Source organism: Pseudonaja textilis, chromosome 13 (assembly GCF_049901715.1).
Source record: "Pseudonaja textilis isolate UNSWEBS1 chromosome 13, rPseTex1.2, whole genome shotgun sequence".
In the NCBI taxonomy this organism is placed as follows: domain Eukaryota; kingdom Metazoa; phylum Chordata; class Lepidosauria; order Squamata; family Elapidae; genus Pseudonaja; species Pseudonaja textilis.
Genome location: NC_142002.1, coordinates 17,870,235 through 17,890,311, shown reverse-complemented (window position 1 = coordinate 17,890,311; position 20,077 = coordinate 17,870,235). Strand labels below are relative to the sequence as shown.

The 20,077-nt window shown below is 44.6% G+C and overlaps 2 protein-coding genes across 4 annotated transcripts; both read right to left on the bottom strand.

Moving 5' to 3' along the window:
• Window positions 1-3,057: 3,057 nt before the first annotated feature.
• On the bottom strand, window positions 3,058-13,139 carry UBL7 (ubiquitin like 7). 2 transcript variants are annotated; one of them, XM_026709825.2, is made up of 11 exons: window positions 12,965-13,139; window positions 11,321-11,560; window positions 10,408-10,527; window positions 9,655-9,737; window positions 9,484-9,568; window positions 8,465-8,522; window positions 7,434-7,570; window positions 6,735-6,784; window positions 5,169-5,336; window positions 4,790-4,912; window positions 3,058-3,649 (listed from the first exon to the last, which is right to left on the bottom strand). In XM_026709825.2, exons 1-11 carry the CDS (start codon window positions 13,026-13,028, stop codon window positions 3,512-3,514), a joined length of 1,266 nt encoding a protein of 421 aa, XP_026565610.1. In that variant the 5' UTR covers window positions 13,029-13,139; the 3' UTR covers window positions 3,058-3,511. The 2 variants fall into 2 exon arrangements, with proteins under 2 accessions (XP_026565610.1, XP_087797665.1); XM_087941539.1 differs by lacking the exon at window positions 12,965-13,139 and adding an exon at window positions 12,616-12,694.
• Window positions 13,140-13,734: 595 nt separating this feature from the next.
• On the bottom strand, window positions 13,735-18,888 carry LOC113442196 (actin, cytoplasmic type 5-like). 2 transcript variants are annotated; one of them, XM_026709634.2, is made up of 2 exons: window positions 17,868-18,888; window positions 13,735-16,274 (listed from the first exon to the last, which is right to left on the bottom strand). In XM_026709634.2, the coding sequence occupies exon 2, from the start codon at window positions 16,260-16,262 to the stop codon at window positions 15,138-15,140; it is 1,125 nt and encodes a 374-aa protein (XP_026565419.2). In that variant the 5' UTR covers window positions 16,263-16,274; window positions 17,868-18,888; the 3' UTR covers window positions 13,735-15,137. The 2 variants fall into 2 exon arrangements, with proteins under 2 accessions (XP_026565419.2, XP_026565420.2); XM_026709635.2 differs by having other exon boundaries at window positions 18,572-18,849.
• Between the last annotated feature and the right edge of the window lie 1,189 nt (window positions 18,889-20,077).

The window sequence follows — 20,077 nt, the reverse complement described above, 5'->3', positions numbered from 1 at the left end:
TTATATTTATATATTTTTTGCCACCAAAAAAGGCACCATGTCTTATTTTGGGGGAATGTCATCCACTGACTAACCTCACGTCGCCCCCAGCCTCCTTTTCGCTGTCAGATGCCTTCAGGAACTTTTGCTGCAGCCAGCAAGGCTTTCGGGGGTGTAGTAGTTAGAGTCCAGTACTGCAAACTAGTTCTGCTGACTGCCGGCTGCCTGCAATTTGGCAGATCGAATCCCACCAGGCTCAAGGTGGACTCAGCCTTCCGTCCTTCCGAGGTGGGTAAAATGAGGACCCAGATTGTTGGGGGGCAAGAGGCTGACTCTGTAAACTGCTTGGAGAGGAGCTGTAAAGCACTATAAAGTGGTATATAAGTCTAAGTGCTATTGTTATTTCCTGAAGGCCTCTGCAGCCAATAACAGAGCTCTGGATCGATCCAGAGCTTTGTTATCAGCTACAGAGGCCTTCAGGAAAGGCTGGCCAGCCTTGCGGGCAGCAGAAGAAATGGGCCGGCAAGGCAGGTGTTGGGGTGTGCGAGGCCTGGCTACAACTATCCAAAGGTAAGTAGTAGGGCAGCTCCAACACCCTCCCATCCCCACCCTAGCTTAATTTTTACTCCGTGCACTCCGGAATGGGTGGGATTTTAATTAGGGCTTATTTTGGGGATAGGGCTTATATTGGGTGCAAGTGTAAAAATCAAGGTAAGACTTACTTTCAGGGTAGATCGTATTTTTGTTTTCTTTTCAAATCTTAAAATAAAAGAGTTCTCACCAAACCGGCACACTTTCTCTTTCTTCTTCCGTTTCGGAGCTGTCCCAACTTCAGCAGCTTTAAAATGGCTGCCTCTTTGCCGCTGGCAAGAAGAGCTTCTTCTGGATCTACCAGGGACTTTGCGGTGTCCCTGGGATCCGCAGGGTGTGCTCCTCACTTTCGCCATCTCTTCGGGAAAGTTTAGATCCGCTTGGACCGTCCAGAGGCAAAGATATCGGCTGCGATCTCAGACCTCCGAGATCGCATGCCGTATTGTCGCGACGCCAGCTCCGCCCTCCATTTTTGTTTTCTTGAAGACTTTTCTTGACCCAACTAGAGAATATCATCCATGCTAGAAGGAAATGGAGTTTGGAGCGGAGGAGAACTGTGGAGATCTTTACTGCTCTCTGAGCTTGGTTGTTTTCTTGAAGACCTTTCATGACCCAACTAGGGAACATCATCAGTGCTATGGCCTACACTGGATAATGAAATGACTGCAAGAAAACCACCAAGCTCAGAGAGCACCAAGACCCCCTTGACTTTAACCCAAGAATATCAGGGCGGAAATACAAACCAGGCTTTTTTTAAAGCTCGCTGGAAAGCTTAAGATTCTTTACGTTCTGTTTAAAAAGAGCACTTAGAATTGTAGGTAGTCCTTGACTAATGACCAGGATTTCCATTGCAAAGCCAAAAACAGGCCAGAAACCAGCAAGAAGTCATCATTAAATTGCTGCCACGGGATCTTGGAATGTTGCAATACGTGAAGTTACCTTTGCAGGGGAAAAAGTCCCTTGTAAATGAATTCGCTAGGCGGCCGGTCGTTAAGCGAGGAGCACCTGTAAAAAAACATTCCATCCTGGTCCATCCTACTCCCTCTCCCTCTACAAGAAAGGATGTTTTGGAGTTTCTGGGGAGAAAAAATATTTTGCGATTCCTTACTTCCCGCGTAGTGCAATGCACTTTTTCACTTCCTGAAAGAATTCTTCCATTCCTGTCGGTCAAAGCAAGTGATTCTCGTCCCAGCCCAGGGATCCATGGACTAAAAGTGCTCTAAAAGGTCACCGGGGCAGGAATCCAGCAGATTTAAAAACCAAAAACCAAATTAGGAAGAAGGGGAGAAAGGGGAAACTTTATTTCCAAATCTCTTTTCGGAAGTTGGGTTGAAATCTTTAAAGCGGTGCAGCGATGGTGTCGGAGAAACAGCACCCTCTGCTGTCCAACAAGATTATTATTATTATTTTCCTCTTCCATTCAATGTCTATATAGAGATTATCCGTCCTTCAAGTCATTTGTTTGTCCCAAAAGTGCTTTTTTATTTTTTTTTTCAAGAGGCAACTGGGCTTCCTGGTTTTTTCTTTTCTTTTGAAGACGTTTCGCTTCTCATCCAAGAAGCCTCTTCAGCTCTGACTTGGATGGTGGGGAACGGAAGGATTGATACTCCTTGCAGAGAGCTGGTCATTTGCTTCCTTTTTAGGGTGTCACTGAGGCCACTTGGAGGTTTACCTGTGTCCTCAGCGTCACCTGAGTGGTGCTCCTGGTTCCTGTAGTCTGCATTTTTTTTCCCTCTGGAAATCCACACCATTCGAAGGGTGTTCATCTCAAATTATATAGCTAGAAGTCCGTAGAGATTCTCAGTCCTCCAACTAATTTGGTTGTCTCAAAGGTGCATTTTCCAACAGGCAACTGGACTTTTCTGGGTTTTTTTCCTTTGAAGTCGTTTCGCTTCTAATCCAAGAAGCCTCTTCAGCTCTGACTTGGATGGTGGGGAACGGAAGGATTGATACTCCTTGCAGAGAGCTGGTCATTTGCTTCCTTTTAGAGGGTCGTTGAGGCCACCTGGAGGTTTACCTGTGTCCTCAGCGTCACCTGAGCGGTGCTCCTGGTTCCTGTAGTCTGCATTTTTTTCCCTCTGGAAATCGGTTCATCCTTCCACACCATTCGAAGGGTCTTCGTCCCGAATTGTATACCTAAAACTCTGTAGCGACCGTTAATTTGGTTGTCTCAAAGGTGCCTTTTTTTTTTCAACAGGCAACTGGACTTTCTTGTTCTTTTCCGCCAGGAGGAACAACTAAGAGGCCAACTAGGCCGTACCCACCATGGCCCGGCCTACCTAGCAACCGGGGCAGAGAACCCTTTGCTAAAATGTTTGAAGCTCACCCCTGGTCGTAAGTACCAGAACCGGTTGTAAAACGCCTTCCCCGCCACTCCCCCCGAGGCAGTTCTAACTTTGAACTCAACAAACCGAAAGTAAACCACCTCTTGCAATTATGACCTGCGTGGATAACCCAAATAGCAGCAGCAAGAAACAAAGCCAGGGATGATCTGGAAGAAACCAGGTTTTAATGAGACAGTCCGGTAAAAGCCACACGGGGATCTTAGCCGGGGCAGGAATAAAACCACAAGGAAGAAGGGGTGGGGTGGGAAAATGAGCGTCTCCTTGAAATGATCAGAGGAAGCCTTTTTGGGGATGCGGCAAAGCTGGGTCGTTTCTGGAGCGGCCGACCAAAAACTCTGAACCCTGGAACTTTTCCCGTCTTCCAAGGGCAGCGGTTTGGCTAAACTGATGTTTGGAGATCCTTGTTGTCCGGAGACCAGGAAAAGCAGACGGGACATCAACGTTCTTGGACTCTGGACAACATGACGAGAAAGAAGAACACGCCAGGGAATGGGGAGGCGGCGCATGTTGAAGGGCTGGCTTGGTGGGGCTGAGGTCGGAGGTGCACGCGGTCGCCTCCTGCAGAATGGCGGGGGGAGAGAGGCCTCGAGGACAGGTTAAGGGGCTCCCCCTGCAAAGATGAGCTCCAGAGCGGCCTGGATGTCGCCCCCAGTGGCCTGGAGGGCGCGGAGGCTCAGTTCGTCGTCGTGAATGCCCATGTCTCGCAGCTGCTGCAGCTGGGGTTGCCACTGGCTCTGAAAGAGGAAAGCGGACAGGGGGAAGGGAGACCAGGTCAAACACCGCCAGGGACACAGATAGAGCCGGGGAGCCGGTGTCATGCCGGAGGAGTTAGCCGAGCAACTGACAGTGGGAGTGGGAGTGTGGCTCCGTCGGCTGTGGAAGAGACTGGGGAAGGGCAAAGTCCGGCTGGGCAGAGCAGGGGAGAGGTAGAACAAGGGAGAGGGAGTTCAGAGGAAGACCCAGGCCCACCCCCTCTTCATCCTAGGGCATGCAGGGAAGAACAGAGAAGGGAGCAACGGGGGTTGCGTGGCTTACGGGGAAGGAAAGGGCCCTGATTCCCTTCATTAGCTGGTAACACAGTGTATAAAAAAGGAAGCTGCACGCAGCAAGCTGCTGGGAGCAAACGTGAATTTATCTTGTATCGTCGTGGCTTATCTGTATTCCTGGCGTCTTCCCAACTGTGTGAGTTTTGCTGTGCTTTCAAGTCTGAAATTCCTTCTCCTTCCCTGTCAAACTAATTAGTTCAGTTTGGTTTGTTTGGATTTTAAATTATAGTTTGTGTGTACCTTGTTTTGGACTGAATTTTCTATAGTTAAAGGCTGTTCCTGGGAGAGTTTTTGTCCAGCTGAAGGTAATCTGGACATTGGGGGGCAAAGTTGTAGATAATAAAGGGACCTTGGGGCTCTCTGAGCTTGGTTGTTTACGGACCTTTCATTACCCAACTATATGTCATCATCAGCGTGAGTGTGGAGTTTGCTCTGGGTAACTTGCTCTGCCAGTGTTGGGGGTGTGGGTGAGGAGGTTTCCTTGGTACTTTCCTTGGTAGTGGGGTATTGTTTTCTGCTTGTTTGTCTGGTGTTAATCCTCGCTTATCTGAGAGCAAGCTACTGAAGAAGGTGCATTCTGGTCTTTTCGTTTCTTTACCTTTTTTTTTTCAATTGCCTTTTTTGAGTGGTGTGGAAATGTGGTTTATCTCTGTGTGTCTGTTGATGGCCAGTTTCATCAGAATGCCAAGTTTCCAGGAATTTTTGAGATTTAGCTTGGTACTCTAGGATACCTCCAGTTTCCTAATTTAGGTTATTGGAGGGCTGAACCGAAATGCAAGGACGTGAATGAATGAATGGACCATCGCAACTTCCTGGAGGTTTACAGACCTGAAGGCTAGGCTGTCCTGATGCCTGGAGAGCGTGCTGTAAGGCCTGGCTGAAGAGGTCATTGGTGATGGGTGTTCCCGACTGCACGCTAGACGACATGGGAGATGTGCCGGAGGAATGGCCCTGAAAAGGAGGAAGACAGAAACATCTGGTGTCCGCCAGATAAATTGGACTGCCACGCCTGCGACCCCAGGCTGGCTGGGGAATTCTGGGAGTCGGAAGTCCACAACGTTTTGCCAAGTGGCCACGGTTGAGCAACACGGCTTTAGACCGGCTCTTTCCCATGGCCCGTCTCCTCTGCCCCCACTCCAGAGGGACTAGAAACTCTTACCAGTGGCTTTTGAGATTAGCCAAACTCTCTCCCTTGTCTCCCGCTGACCTGCGTTCCAGGCGTTGGGGTGTGCGAGCTGCTCTCTGGAGTGCTGGCTAGGGCAAGGGCCGTGGCCAACTCGCTCTGCGTGATGGGCCGAGGCCCCGCCGCGCCGGTGTAGCCGAGAGACGCTGGCCGGGATCCGGAGTTGCTGCTGGACGGTGTGGTCCTCATGCTCTGTTGGGAAAGGAGAGGCCTCACTCACGACAATGCTTGGGCAGAAATCCGTAAGCCCCACTCCCACAGTTGACAAAGAGTTTCAGAAGCCACAATTACATCCAGAGGGAGAAAAATGGAAATCATCCCGTATTACTCCCAAGAGAAGATGTGGTTCAGGAAAACAGGCCTTCTCAGTGGTGGCCTGAATTTCTCCTTCCAGACGGAGAAACAAGTCCAGACCTGTTTGCATTTCTTGAAGAGGTCCCTCCTCAACTTACAGAAGACCTCAGAAAGTAGACTGAGAAGATACCTGCAGACACCCTCACATCCTGGACATAAAACTGTTCCAAATCCTCCCCTCTAGACGCCGCTACAGGGCATTGCATGCCAAAACAACTGGACACAGGGACAGGTTTCCTTCCTCCTCCTCCTCCTCCTCCTCCTCCTCGTGCCTTCACCCTGCTGAACATCCGATTCCCACAGTGCTGCCTAATATCTGTTAACTCATGTTGTGTTGCTGTAGTTCTGCTTGTCCTTATTGTATTCTTTGCTCCCCCCTCTTATTAGTATTATTATTGTTGTGATGATGGTGATTCTGTTGCTTTGCATGTGCACTGAGAGCTTCTGCACCGGAGGCAGGTTCCTTGTGTGTCTAATCACACTTGGCCAAATATTCTGTTCTGGTTCTTGTTCCTAGTCTAGTCTAAATTCTATTCTAAATTCTATTCTATTCTATTCTATTCTATTCTATTCTATTCTATTCTATTCTATCCTATCCTATCCTATCCTATCCTATCCTATCCTATCCTATTTTATTCTATTCTGCATTCTATTCTATTCTGCATTCTATTCTATTCTGCATTCAATTTTATTCTGCATTCTATCCTATCCTATTTTATTCTATTCTGCATTCTATTTTCTTCTATCCTATTCTGCATTCTACTCTATTCTGCATTCTATTCCTGCATTCTATCCTATCCTATATTCTATTCTATTCCATTCCATTCTATCCTATCCTATCCTATTTTATTCTATTCTGCATTCTATTTTATTCTGCATTCTATTCTATTTTATTCTATTCTATTCTGCATTCAATTTTCTTCTATCCTATTCTGCATTCTATCCTATTCTGCATTCTATCCTATTCTGCATTCTATCCTATCCTATCCTATCCTATATTCTATTCTATTCTATTCTATTCTATTCTATTCTATTCTATTCTATTCTATTCTATTCTATTCAGCATTCTATTTTATTCTGCATTCTATTCTGCATTCTATTCTATTCTGTAGACTGTATTCTATTCTATTCTACTCTATTCTTATTTCTGTTTCTATTCCCCTTCCAGTCTACTACACTCTATTCTTAGCGTTGGGCTTCTCTTTTCAGAGATATCCACCCGCCTTCTCCCGTTACCTGATGGAAGTCATCTTCATCATCAGAGAGACCTTCAAAAAGAAATCCTCCTGGATGAGAGAGAAGGAGAGAGAAAGAAACCACATGTCAGGATTCCGGTGATTGCCCTAATTAAATCATGAGCCTCGAGCCAACCTTCGAAAGAATCCAAAACATTTATTATGAGCAACATGTCCAGCACTAAAACCTATATGAAGCCAACTCTGAGACATGTAATTTATTATCACCTATGACTCCGTTTTCCCCCACCCTCCTGAGTGTGTCATAAATCAGATTCTCCAAACACGTTCAGCGGGCTGGGCGTCATCAATCACTCTCTCCAATGAAGGATTTTTGAAGGATTATAGCCTAGGCTACAATCTTTGTGAGATAAGCGTGGAATGTGTTTCTGGTTTTAATTGCCGTACTGCTCCTTCAGGCTTTCCCCCCCACCTTCCTTCTTATGGCAACTCAGAAACAGGCATAGGAATGCTTTCCAAGTTGACACCACACTGAACCTCATCCCAAAGTCAGGTATCTCCCACCAGACACCAACGGCCAAGAGCTACAATTTCAGTGACCGGACATAAACACCATTCATTCAACGCTACTATCACTTCATACGGTCTTTAGAGAAACAGTCCTTAAGCAAGGACTCCCTGTAGTCCCCCAAATGTTACATCTGGCAATTTGTGCTCCATGTCATAGCGTGTGCCTTACCTGGCATGTCGCGGTAGGAGCTGGAAGGCATGCTGCTACGCGAGGAGGTCTCTGCAGTGGGAAGCGGGGCGCTGCCTGCCACAGAATGGAGGACCAGGACAATGGCATTCACCAACGCAGGATGGCTTGGGATGAGCCTAGAGAAACCAGCGAGAATGAACTGGGGAGGAGGGCTAGAGAGTCCCTGAATCATAGAGTTGGAGGGTCTTGAAGCTCACCTAGTCCAGGGGTCTCCAACCTTTGTAACTTTAAGACTTGTGGACTTCAACTCCCAGAATTCCCCAGGGAGAATAAACCGGGATTTTAGATTTTTGATCTAGAATTCTGGGAGTTGAAGTCCACAAGTCTTAAAGTTGCTCAAATTGGAGACCCTTGACCTAGTCCCGCGATGGTGAACCTATGGCAGAGCCATTTGTGCTGGCACACAAGCTGCAGGCAAACTCCTCTCCTCTGCCTGTGTTTTACGTTTGGAAGAGATTTCTTTTCAGGTGGGGAGGGGGAGTAGAACTCCTTAGCATCAGAGCGTGTTAATAATAATAATATAGGAAATACTCTAAATGCTCTGATGGTCATTTCAAAAAATCCTTTCTTAGTGAGCACCTAGAAGCCAAGAGGAACATACATGGCAAATTTCAAGTTTGTAGACTTTATTGTTCTGGAGACTTTGTAATGATGTGTGAGTGATATTTTGCTTTTATACATATAAGAGAAGAAGAAAAGGACTACATGGGAAAAAGAAACTGATCAGTAAATATTTTGATGGTTATATCATTGATGTATATATGGGAGATAGTACACCTTTTTAATAACGATTGATATTATCTAACATATGTTTGTATGTTGATACGATTACAATGATTATGATGGTGTTTACATTTGAACACTTTGGACACCTATAGAAATGTAGAAATGGAACTTGCGACATAAAAACAATAAAAAAATTTTTTTTAAAAAAAAAGAACGTAAAAGAGGTAAAAAAGAAATGAAAGAGAAAAAAAATGGATTTAAAAAAACATCGGTAGCACACTTACGTGTCCAGCATGGCTGGGTCAGCAAAAACAGAGAAGAGGTCCTTATCCTGCAGGACTCCTGTGAGATAAAAAGGACAGGATCACTAATGAGCAAATGCAGAGAATATTATTTCAACTGAAAAACAAGGAAGCTGCAAAACCCAGCAAACCTTCTTTGGAGTTGGAAGATTAGGCATATTAAAAGTCTGATGTCTCCTCTTTCCTGCTACTTTTTCTTCTTCTTCTTCTTCCTATCTTTAAGATGCACAGGTGAGGCTGAATGTTCACTATTTTCTTTTTATTTTTTTCAGGGTTTTTTTTTTATTCTTTCACCCTCCCCACAAAATCCTCCCAGCCTTTAAGGAGCCTCTTTTATAAATCCAATTTAGAAAAATTATCCAAGTCGCTCTCTTGATGGCGTATGCATAAAGTAGCCCTCCGCTTATGACCCCATGGAGACCAAATTTATGTCATTAACTTGAGACCTTTCTTAAGCGAGTTTTGCCCCTTAATGGTTGTGAAGTGCAGTGGTTAGAATACAGTACTGCAAGCTACTTCTGCTGACTGCAGTTTGGCACTTCAGTTCTATCCCTCCCTCCATCCATGCATCACACCAAGAGCTGTGGTGGCACAGTGCTTTGTTCGATCCTCACTGGCTCAAGGTTGACTCAGCCTTCCATCCTTCCGAGGTGGGTAAAATGAGGACTCAGATTGTCGGAGGCAATTAAACTGCTTAGAGAGGGCTGTAAAGCACTATAAAGCGGTATATAAGTCTTAAGTGCTATTGCTATTTTCCTTCCCTCCTTCCCCTCCCAGTGGTTAGAATGCAACATTGTGGGATAACACTGCCCATAGTCCAGAGTTTGATCCTGATCAGCTCAAGGTTAACTCAGTCTTCCATCCTTCCGAGGTGGATAAAATGAGGACCCAAATTGTTGGGGACCAGAGGCTGACTCTGTAAACCGCTTAGAGAGGACTGTGAAGTGCTGTGAAGCGGTATATAAGTCTAAGTGCTATTGCTATATGTCTCCACGACTCACCCAAAGCGATGGGATCACTGCTGAGGCCGGGGGTGGCGACGATGATCTGATCTAGGGATTCCTTGTTCCCTAACATCTTGAAGACCTGCATGGGAAACCAAAGGGAGATTCACCCTAGGGAAACAGCAGACTGGATCCTGGAGAAGCCCAGTTGTGTGGAAGAACACTCACTGAATCTTTGAAGACGGGGCTGCTGTGTAAAGCTGTGTGTAAGACACGAAACTCCCGCACGGCAGCCATTTTATCCACTGGTTCTGTAGAAGAGACAAGCAGTCAAAGAGATTGGACATGGTAACGCTCAAAAAGCCACGGAACGAACCTGTTATGGCCTGCAAGGGGCCAGCAGAGCTGGCAGCAGATTCGAACAATGAGAAGGTTGGGGAGGAACATAGGCCAGTCCTGGGAAAGGCTCTGATGAGGGCTCTGCATTGAAGGCAGGGATGGGGCCAGGGCTGTCTGACAGTTATCAGCTGCCTTCAGAGTTGGACATCAGTGGGGCAGAAGAACAGCTGGAGCCTATTCCCAGTGTGCTCATGCACAGAGCTGCCAGAAGAAGGGAACAACTAAAGAACAAGGGCCGACTCGGGAGTAAAGGTAGACGGTGAATGGCCCCTCCCAGAGGGAATAAAAGAACAATAGTATTTATGAAGGTCGCAGCATCCTAGAGGGGGTCCTGCGTTCCCCTTTTGCGACCTTCTGACGAGGCAAGTCGATGGGGAAGCTTATTTAACGACCGCGTTATTCGTTGAACAGCGGCGGGGATTTTCACTTAACAAAGGTGGCGAGAAACATAAAACGGTGGCAAAGCAAAATTTCTTACTTAGCAACATACATTTGGGGCTCCCTCACAGTCATAAATCGAGGACTACCTCCAATAAAGCCATTAAAAAAAAGCAGTTGGGAGATCCAAAGTGGGGAATTTACCTGGTTTTTGCTCCGGTTCGGGCCAGGCTTTCCGGAAGACGTGGATAGTGGATCCAGACTGAATCCCGTAGAATTCGAGCGTTTGCTCATCCCGCAGTTTCCGCCCACAATAGATCAGATCTGAAGAGGAATGAGACTCATAGTCAAACCACCACCCCCACCCTAAAAACTGGCTTATTGTACACAGTGTGGGGTTCAATTTTTTTACTACCGGTTCTGTGGGCGTGGCTCGGTGGGCGTGGCAGGGGAAGGATATACTGCAAAATCCCCATTCCCTCCCCACCCCACTAACCTGCTTTCCAGCTCCATTCTCCTGTGCAGGGCAACCAAAGGAGACCCAGCCGATCAGTTGGGACTCAGGAGGCAGAGAATAGATGGGGTTGGCGGGGCCAGTTAGAGGCGGGATTGGATGGTTCTCCGAACTACTCAAGATGTCCGCTACCATTCTCTATTCCATTCTCTTTTTTTATTCTATTCTATTCTCTATTCTATTCTCTATTCTATTCTATTCTATTCTATTCTCTATTCTATTCTAGTCTATTCTATATTCTAGTCTATTCTATATTCTAGTCTATTCTATTCTATATTCTATTCTCTATTCTAGTCTATTCTATATTCTATTTCTATTCTTTCTATTCTATTCTATCTATTCTATTCTATCTATTCTTATTTATTCTATTCATTCTATTCTATTCTATTCTATTTCTATTCTATTCTCTATTCTTATATTCTATTCTCTATTCTAGTCTATTCTATATTCTATTCTTTTCTATTCTAAAATGGGGTAAAATTCAATCAACCATTGTCTTGCTGAGCAGCAGAAATGTTGGGCTCAGTTGCAGTTGTAAGTTGAGGACCACCTGTATTTTACATCATTGCATCTCTGATCAAAGTGCAGTGTGTGCCAGCCTACCAATGAACTCCGGGTCAGGGATGGACTCCTGTAACTTCCCCGTAATGAGCTGCTTCAGGTACAAGATGCTGCAACCCCCCAGCGGGCACTCGCCGAGCTCACTTTCTGGCAGCCGCAAGATGGATTTGGGAGCCAGGGGCTGGTCGGCTAGCTTCACGGCGATGTAACACTCCGAGAGAGACATGGCGGGGCTGGAGCAGTTTGATTCTCTGAGGTCCCAATCTGAACTCCAAGCAGAGTCTGGAAAAGAAACCGTGTCCCATCTATCATGTCTCTCTCCTATTTATCTATCCATCCATCCATCTCTCCTATCTATCTGTCTGTCTGTCTATCATCTATCAATCTATCTTTATCATGTCTATTTATCTATCCACCCATCCACCTCTCCTATCTATCTACCTATCATGTCTCTCTCCTATTTATCTATGCATCCATCTCACCTATCTATCTGTCTGTCTATCATCTATCTATCTATCATCTATCTAATCTATCATCTATCTTTATCATGTCTATTTATCTATCTATCCATCCATCCATCTCTCCTATCTGTCTATCATCCATCTATCTATCTATCTATCTATCTATCTATCTATCTATCTATCTATCTATCTATCTATCTATATCATGTCTATTTATCTATCTATCCATCCATCCATCTCTATCTCTCTAGCTACCTATCATGTCTCTCTCCTATTAATCTATCCATCCATCTCTCCTATGTCTGTCTATCTATTTAATTCTAATCTATCTATTATCAATCTCTCTCTTTCTCCCATCTATAATCTATTAGTCTATCATTATCTATCTTTTATCTCTCCATCTATTTTCTATCTCTATGTATCTGTCATATATTTGTAATCTATCTATCTTCTATTTCTCTGTGTCTGATCGATCTATCTATCTATCTATCTATCTATCTATCTATCTATCTATCTATCTATCTATCTATATCCATCTGTCTGTTGCTCTCCCTCCCCCATCTGTCTATCATCCCTCTATCTACAGCATCCATCCATCTATATCATCCATCTACCATCTAGGGTCGGTCGGTCGGTCGGTCGGTCGTCTGTCTGTCTATCTGTCTGTCTGTCTGTCTGTAGCATCCATCTCCTACCTATCCCAAAGGTCCTTCCTTCAAGAACCATGACCTGGATTCTCATTCATTCATTCTCTCTCTCTCTCTCTCTCTGTCTCTCCCCCCCCCCCCATCTCAAAACAGCTCCAATTCTAGGCGCCCAGGACAGGCCAGGTTCTCCCAAACCGAACAGAAGGCCGGTTGACACAAGGCACCCTACCTCGCAGGGTTGTTAGGAGGAGAATAGGCATGAATGGGGGAGCCCACCGGAGCTTCTTGGGGAAGAGGATTCAGGGTAAGCCTTGCAGGAAAATAGAGTTGAACCAACGACAGGGTCTCCCCGAGCCCCCTCCCTCCCCCAAAATAAGGCCACACTGGTCAGCTCTACCCATTGGCCATCACTGCCTTTCTTTAATAAGAGTGGCCCAGGTGAGTCATTGGCCCCGCAGATTCAATGCTATGCTTTCTGAGGGGCGGGGAAAGGGGGGACACCCCCACAGACCCTCCATATCTCCCCCTCCCTCCTCCCTCCTCCCGCCCCCTCACCGACTACCTTTATTCCTCCTTACCTGGCTGTTTACGACCAGCTGGCTGCTCCAACCGGAAACGCTTGCCCGAGCCCGCGCGAGGCATGCCGGGGGTTGTAGGCGGCCGGAACGAGTCCTCTCACATCCCCTGCTAAGCCAAGCCGCGCCGGGTGGGAAAAGGAAGAGCCCAGCAAAACGAGGCGGCGAAACCTCGGCGGAAGCTCCGCCCTCCGCGTTAAAGAAAGGGATGCTGGGAACTGCAGTCCGGAAGGATTCCCGGGCGGCATTGTGCCGTCGCGGCCTTCCGCGTCCTCGCCAATCAAGAGACAGAGGGACGGGGGAGGCGGCCAATGGGCGCGCGGGATTCAAAAGTGCTACAGCAAACCAGAGGCATCTTTTATTATGGTTTTCACACTCCAACCTTTGGAGGGCAAGGAAATGTGGAAATGTATATTTATTCCCTATACAGGAGGATTACATACCCCTTTTGGGATAGGGGGGACTATTCCTTTTATTGCCATTAATTTTAAAAACAGCCAGTTTTACTTATATTGGCAACTAACAGAAACAAAGGTAGAAATTTCGGACATGGGATGCCAGACCCAGAAAAATATGCCATACTTCACTTCCTCCTCCAAAGAAAGATTGAAGGCAAACGAGGTCCAGGCAGAATAAGATGGTTTCAAAATCCAAGTTTGGACAAAACTCAGCTGCACTTTTTCATGTGGCTGTTGATAAAATAGGATCGCCAATAGGATCGCCAATGTCCGATGGTAGATATGGCAGAAGAAGAAGAAACAGACCAAGTCACAAAACGTTATATTTTTTTTAATTACACAAGTATTACAAAGGTACTTTAAGATCAGTCCCTTGGAGGATCATGACTGAACCAATTATTTGTTCATTAAATTTACATGGTTGCCCATCTTAGACATAGTGGCTCTGGGAAGCTTACAAGTATTAAAAATCCACAGTACACAAATCCATATTGCACGACTATGCCAAACTTGTAGATGCAGAAAGGATGATTTGTTATCTATCATCAAAAATCTCTTCTTTGGCTTTCTTTTCTTTATTGAAAAAATTAGTGACATATAACTACAGAAAATAGAATGAAGACTAACTATAAATATAACAGGGCTAATAAAATCAGAAAGGAATATACAGTGCAGTAATTAAATGAGAGATATTCGAAGAAACTAAAAGATATCTTCATAAAGCTCAATCCATTCATTTATTTATTTAGACCCTTATGGCTCCATTTTCTCAATTTGGGTATAGGGTTTTTTTTAAATGCCATATTGAAAGAATACATTTAGATACCTAATACTCTAATTAGTTAGCTAGTTTACTTTATTGTCATTGCACCTTGTACAATGAAATCAAATACCATTTTCAGTGCACATCATGACCATGAAAATAAACACAAACATACATCCTTCACACTCCACACGTTGAATTGAAAACCCTTGATATTGCATTAATATTGTACTATACAGTAGAATCCAACAGAGCTACTGCCCTGGAACAGCAGCTGTTTTTCAGCCTATTTGTCCTTGTTTTTATTATTATCCTGTACCCTCTGCCAGATAGTAATAGTTCAGAAAAAGGAGGTTCCCAGGATGAGATGGATCTTTAAGAATGTTTTGAACTTTCTTAAGGCAGCGGGAGCTTTAAAGCTCTTCCAGAGAGAGGAGAAGGCAACCCATGATCTTCTGGGCAATGGTGTTAACCCTCTGGAGTGCTGTCCTATCTGCCGCTGTGCGACTGGCAAACCATACAGATAATAATAGAGAATTAATAATAAGGTGCCTTAGAGAACTGAATATAGATAACAGGAAAAAAGCAGATATTCTAGCTCTAGCAATATTGGTTAAAGATTCAGATATTGATGTTACAAGTATGATGATTACTCTCTTTTTTTAAAAAAGTTTCCATCCTTACAGCCTGCGAAGCATAGAGTCAATGTTCCAAGTGATTTACAAACTGGGACCACTTAAAACAACCATTACTTCGCAGGTTGCCAATTCCATAAAAAAGGGTAGACCTCATTTCAGAGGCAGAAATGATACAGGGTTTCCTGCCTGAGCAAAGGGATTGGGCTAGAAGACCTCTAAGGTCCCTTCCAACTTGGTTATTCTGTTATTCTGCTTCTAATACAACTTCGACCTGTGGCAGAAGCAGCAAAAACAAACAAACAAACAACCCAAAGCCCTCAAAAGAATTTCCGGTGTACAAGAGCCGGGCCGAATTCCTCATACTCCTGTTTGCTGATGCACATATGCTGAAAGTGAGGAAGGGAAGCGAAGAGGGAGCCCCCAACCCACGCTGAGCACGTGCGATTTGGGGGGGCAATGATGTTGACCTCTGCATTTGTGAAAGCCAGTGCCACCACCTCGGGCTGCAACCTTTCGGCAAAGCCAGGGAACATGGAGGTGCCGCCTGCCAGCACGACATTTTTAAACATTGTGCTGTAGAGATCCCGGTCACACTTCATTACAGCATTAAAGACAGTCTCGTGGACGCCACAACATTCTTTACCCACATATGGGGCGTAGAAGAGGCCTTCTGGGCACCTGAAACGCTCGGTGTCAATGGTGATCACTTGCCCGTCGGGTAGCTCATAGTGTTTCTCTAAAGAAGAGGGTGTAGCGGTGGCCATTTCTTTCTCAAAGTCCGGGGCCACATAGCAAAACTTCTCCTTGATGTCCTCCACAATCTCCCTCTCTTCTGGTTTGATGTGGTAGCCTCTTTGATTCAGCATCTTCAGAAGGAAGTCGGTCAGGTCTTCGCCACACAGATTCATGCGGAAGAGAGCACTGGAGACAGCATGGCCTTCGTAGACGGGGACAGGATCCATCCGGTCGTTCTTTATATCCAGAACTACTCCAGTGGTGCGGCCGGAAGCATAGAGGGAGAGGACGGCTTGGATAGCCAAGTAGAAGGCTGACACGTTGAAGCTCTCGAACATAATCTGGGCCATCTTCTCCCGGTGGCTTTTAATGTTCAAGGGACGCTCAGTCAGCAAGACTGGATGATCCTCCGGGCCCACCTGCAACTCGTTGTAGAAGACGTGGTGCCAAATCTTCTCCATGTCATCCCAGTTCATAATAAAGCCACTTTCAATGGGGTGCCTCAAGGTCAAGAGGTCTCTCCTGCTCTGAGCATCACTTCCTACATAGTAGGCCTTTCCGTCGGTGTCTTCCGCCACACTCTGCAGCTTGGGCCTCCCTATGATGGCAGGAAGTACTATTCTGGGCAGGTCCTCTCCAGCAACTCCTGCTCTGCAGTTTCTGGTGCCATTGTCCACCACAAGTGCTACGATCTCTTGGTTGGCCATTGGTAGGTATGCCTAGGAGGAAACCAAACAGAGACATTAAGAATACGCTTACTATCTCTATGGATTCTGTATCCTGCAGATTCAGTATATGAGGGGCTCTCTGAGCCTGTTTTCTTGCAGACGTTTCATTATCCAAACTAGGTAATATCAACAGTCCTAGAAAGGACGCAGGTTTGAGGAGGAGGGAGAGGAGGATTGTGGGGTCCTTGGGGCTCTCTGAGCTTGATTGATTTCTTTCAGATGTTTCATTACCCAACCACATCATGTCATGTCATCAGTGCTAGAAGGGAATGGCTTCATTTTTGTAATTGATATTTGTTTACATAATACATAGCATCCCCCATGATCGGACTGTGGGATACACACACACATTTGTTTTCTGAAGTTTTTGTGGGTATTTGTATGTGGATTTTGGTTATTCGGGTTTTCTCCCGCGTAAAATTGGAAATATTTTGGTGACGTTTCAACGAAATCTCATTCGTCATCTTCAGGCTTGTGTCTTTAGCTGTGTGCTCCTTGGAGCCTGAAAATGACGAATGAGATTTCGTCGAAAGGTCGCCAAAATACTTCCAATTTAACACGGGAGAAAACCCAAATAACCAAAGATAGATAGATAGATAGATAGGTAGGTAGGTAGGTAGGTAGGTAGGATAGATAGATAGATAGATAGATAGATAGATAGATCTATCTATCTATCTATCTATCTATCTATCTATCTATCTATCTATCTATCTATACACACACACACACACATTTATATAACATTAATAATTTAATTATATATAATTATATATATGAATATATACAGAATCATTTCTTTTCTTCAGGAGGTGCTGGCTGGTGATATGCCAGCAGAGCTGAGTTAGGCATTTTCCAAATTTTTGACACCACAAGCCAAAATGTTGGCCAGCACTGACTTAAAGTAACCTATCTCTTTTTCTACCATTCCCTTATTTCATATTCAAGTGACACAAAAACAGAGTTAAGAGCTGAATAACGTGCACTTTTAAGAGTCCAGGGCTGGAAGAAACTGATTTAACTGATTGAGTACAGTCGTTAGCCAGAAGGTCCAAAGGAACATGCAATTCCTGAATACTTTTTCTGCAGCAGTGAAAAACATATGCTAAATTTTGGTGGCGTTGTGTTGGATGATTCTGGCTGGGGACTTTCTCGTAGAAAAATCTTCTGGATGACCATGAAAAAGAACTTCCCTAAACTACCTCCTATTTTAGGAAAACGTTAGTTGGGCTACAAGGTCTTCCCTAAGGCTCGTTCAGTTCTCATTTTGGTCTGCTTCCCTTTTAGCTCTGCTTCTCATCTGACTTGTTCTTCGTTCCATATTCTTGTTTCTGGATCATTTTAGAAGATGCTGTTCACAAGGGCAGAGTTCAAACCTACAACATTTTGAATGTAGAGGGGATGTTCTACCTCCAAAGCCAGCAGCTTCTCAGCCAGCTTTGACAGGAAACTTACCATTTCTTGGTCTTTTCATCTAAATCCCTCTTACAACTCACCTTCGCTCAATCCGCTACTGGCAACCGCATTCAAACCAATATGGGCAGAACATTTAGGGAAAGTGATGGTTTAAATCAAGTCCATACTTACCCCAAGATAGGGTGGTTAGCTCGGCAATTAATTCCACACTTGTCTCAACAAAGATCAAATCCTTTTCTTCCCTTTGATTTTTTCCCCACTGGTATTTATCAGTTTCCTGCTCCTTTTGCCCTTTGATCCTATACTTATCCGTGAACAACTGTGAATATGGGCCACTTGTGCAATAAGTAAATGTCATTAAAACATAAGCTATTTTGTAAGGAAAGAACTGCAGTATAACCAAATAAGGCTATAACAGGAGCCTTTATCAGGATTATATATCTTTGGATGTATTCCAGAAATCCTTCTGTATATATTTCAAGAACATTTCCTGGTGTTTACTTAGTTTCAGAGACTGGCATACTATAAACACTGGGATGTCATAAAGAATTGATTGTTAAACTGAGAGAGGGAGAGGGAGGGAGGGAGAGAAGGAGAAAGAGAGAGAGAGAGAGAGAGAGAGAGAGAGAGAGAGAGAGAGAAGAAGAGAAAGAAAGAAAGAAAGAAAGAAAGAAAGAAAGAAAGAAAGAAAGAAAGAAAGAAAGAGAAAGAGAAAGGAAGGAAGGAAGGAAGGAAGGTAGGTAGGTTATAGATAGACAGACGAGAGAGAGAGATGTGATAAGATGGAGTAAGATTGATTTCCTTATGGACATAAATAAAACATTAAAACCAAGTGTTTGCAGTTTCTCAAAAACAGAAAGGGGTTGAATTCTCACCTGATCTGTGCAGGACGAATGGCTTTGTTTTCCTAACCTTATTCTCCACCGTCCTTTCCATATTGGAAATATATTTTTATTCTATTTTCCTAAGCTCATAAGATTGCAAATCATTGCCGTGGGAAGCAAATGCAACAATACATATAAGTAAGATTAAACTATAATTGAAGAAATGTTGGTCTGAATGCATTGGCTAAAAAATTCAGTCGAGCACATAGTATTTCTAAGCAAACTACTTAAATTGAGTTTCCACCAAACTTGGACACCTGGGCTGCTATGCGCATGCGCCATGTTCAGGAATACCTTGTTCTTTCCTTACGTAATTACAATATTCTCCCGCCAGGAGGCATTTATATTTCCTCCGCACTCCCCATTGGCTGTCCACTGTAGAAGACCCGCCCTTTTCTGGAACGGAAGAATACGGCCCCGATTTTGCTCCACCCTTTCTTTTGGGCCTGCCGCTTTGCGGGTTGCTAAAGTAACCGTTCAAAGACTGGTTTCCCTTGCGTTACTCCTGCTGTGGTTTTTCTTTCCCCTCCCCTCGTTTCCCCCTCCTAGTTCTGTCTCACTTTTATTCCTCCTATGATGCAAACGAGAGATTAAGCAATATAAAATAAATACAAAACTAGACTTCCGTCCTGAACAATTTTCCTCCTCCCTGGAGGGAAAATACAACGTCGCTCTATCTTTGACATCTCTATGGAAAAAGGGCATGGAGACTATAAGAGATAGAGTGGCACTACCTTTGCCTGTACAGTATAGTCCTGTAAACATATTTCGATATCCAGGGCATTCAAACTTGATGGATTTTTTTTGGAAAATAAAAAGGGTAGTTTTACTCCCCTAAATCTGAATGGCTACTTGGAAAGCTGTAAATACGGGGCAGTAACTCTATTGAAGTCTACTGTACAGTGCAATATTAATGCTATATCAGGGGTTTTCAATTCAATATATAGAACAGAGGTCTCCAAACTTGACCGCTTTAAGACTTGTGGGCTTCAACTCCCAGAATTCCTGAGCTAACATGATTGGAGGAGGAATTCTGGGAGTTGAGGTCCACAAGTCTTGAAGCTGTCAAGTTTGAAGATCCCTGGTATAGAATGTGAAGGATGTGTGTTTGTGTTTATTTTCAAAGTCATAATGTATGCTGAAGGTGGTATTTAATTTTGTTGTTCGAGGGGCAATGACAATAAAGTGGACCAGGGGTCCCCAAACTTGGGGACGTCTGGACTTCAACTCCCAGAATTCATGTTGGCTGGGGATTTCTGGGAGTTGAAGTCCACAAGCCTTAAAGTTGCCAAGTTTGGAGATCTCTGAAGTAAACTAAATGTAATGCTTCATTTTAGTTGTCAGCAGAAAGGGAGGTGGGGAAGCAGCGCATTCCTTAAAAGCTTCAGATAATCGCTTTGGCAACCAAAGTTTCTGGCTGTGGAAAATTATTACTGGAGAGTAAGACTGATGACTCTTGGCTATGGTTGTGTCTCACTGGTGAATATATGTCCAGGG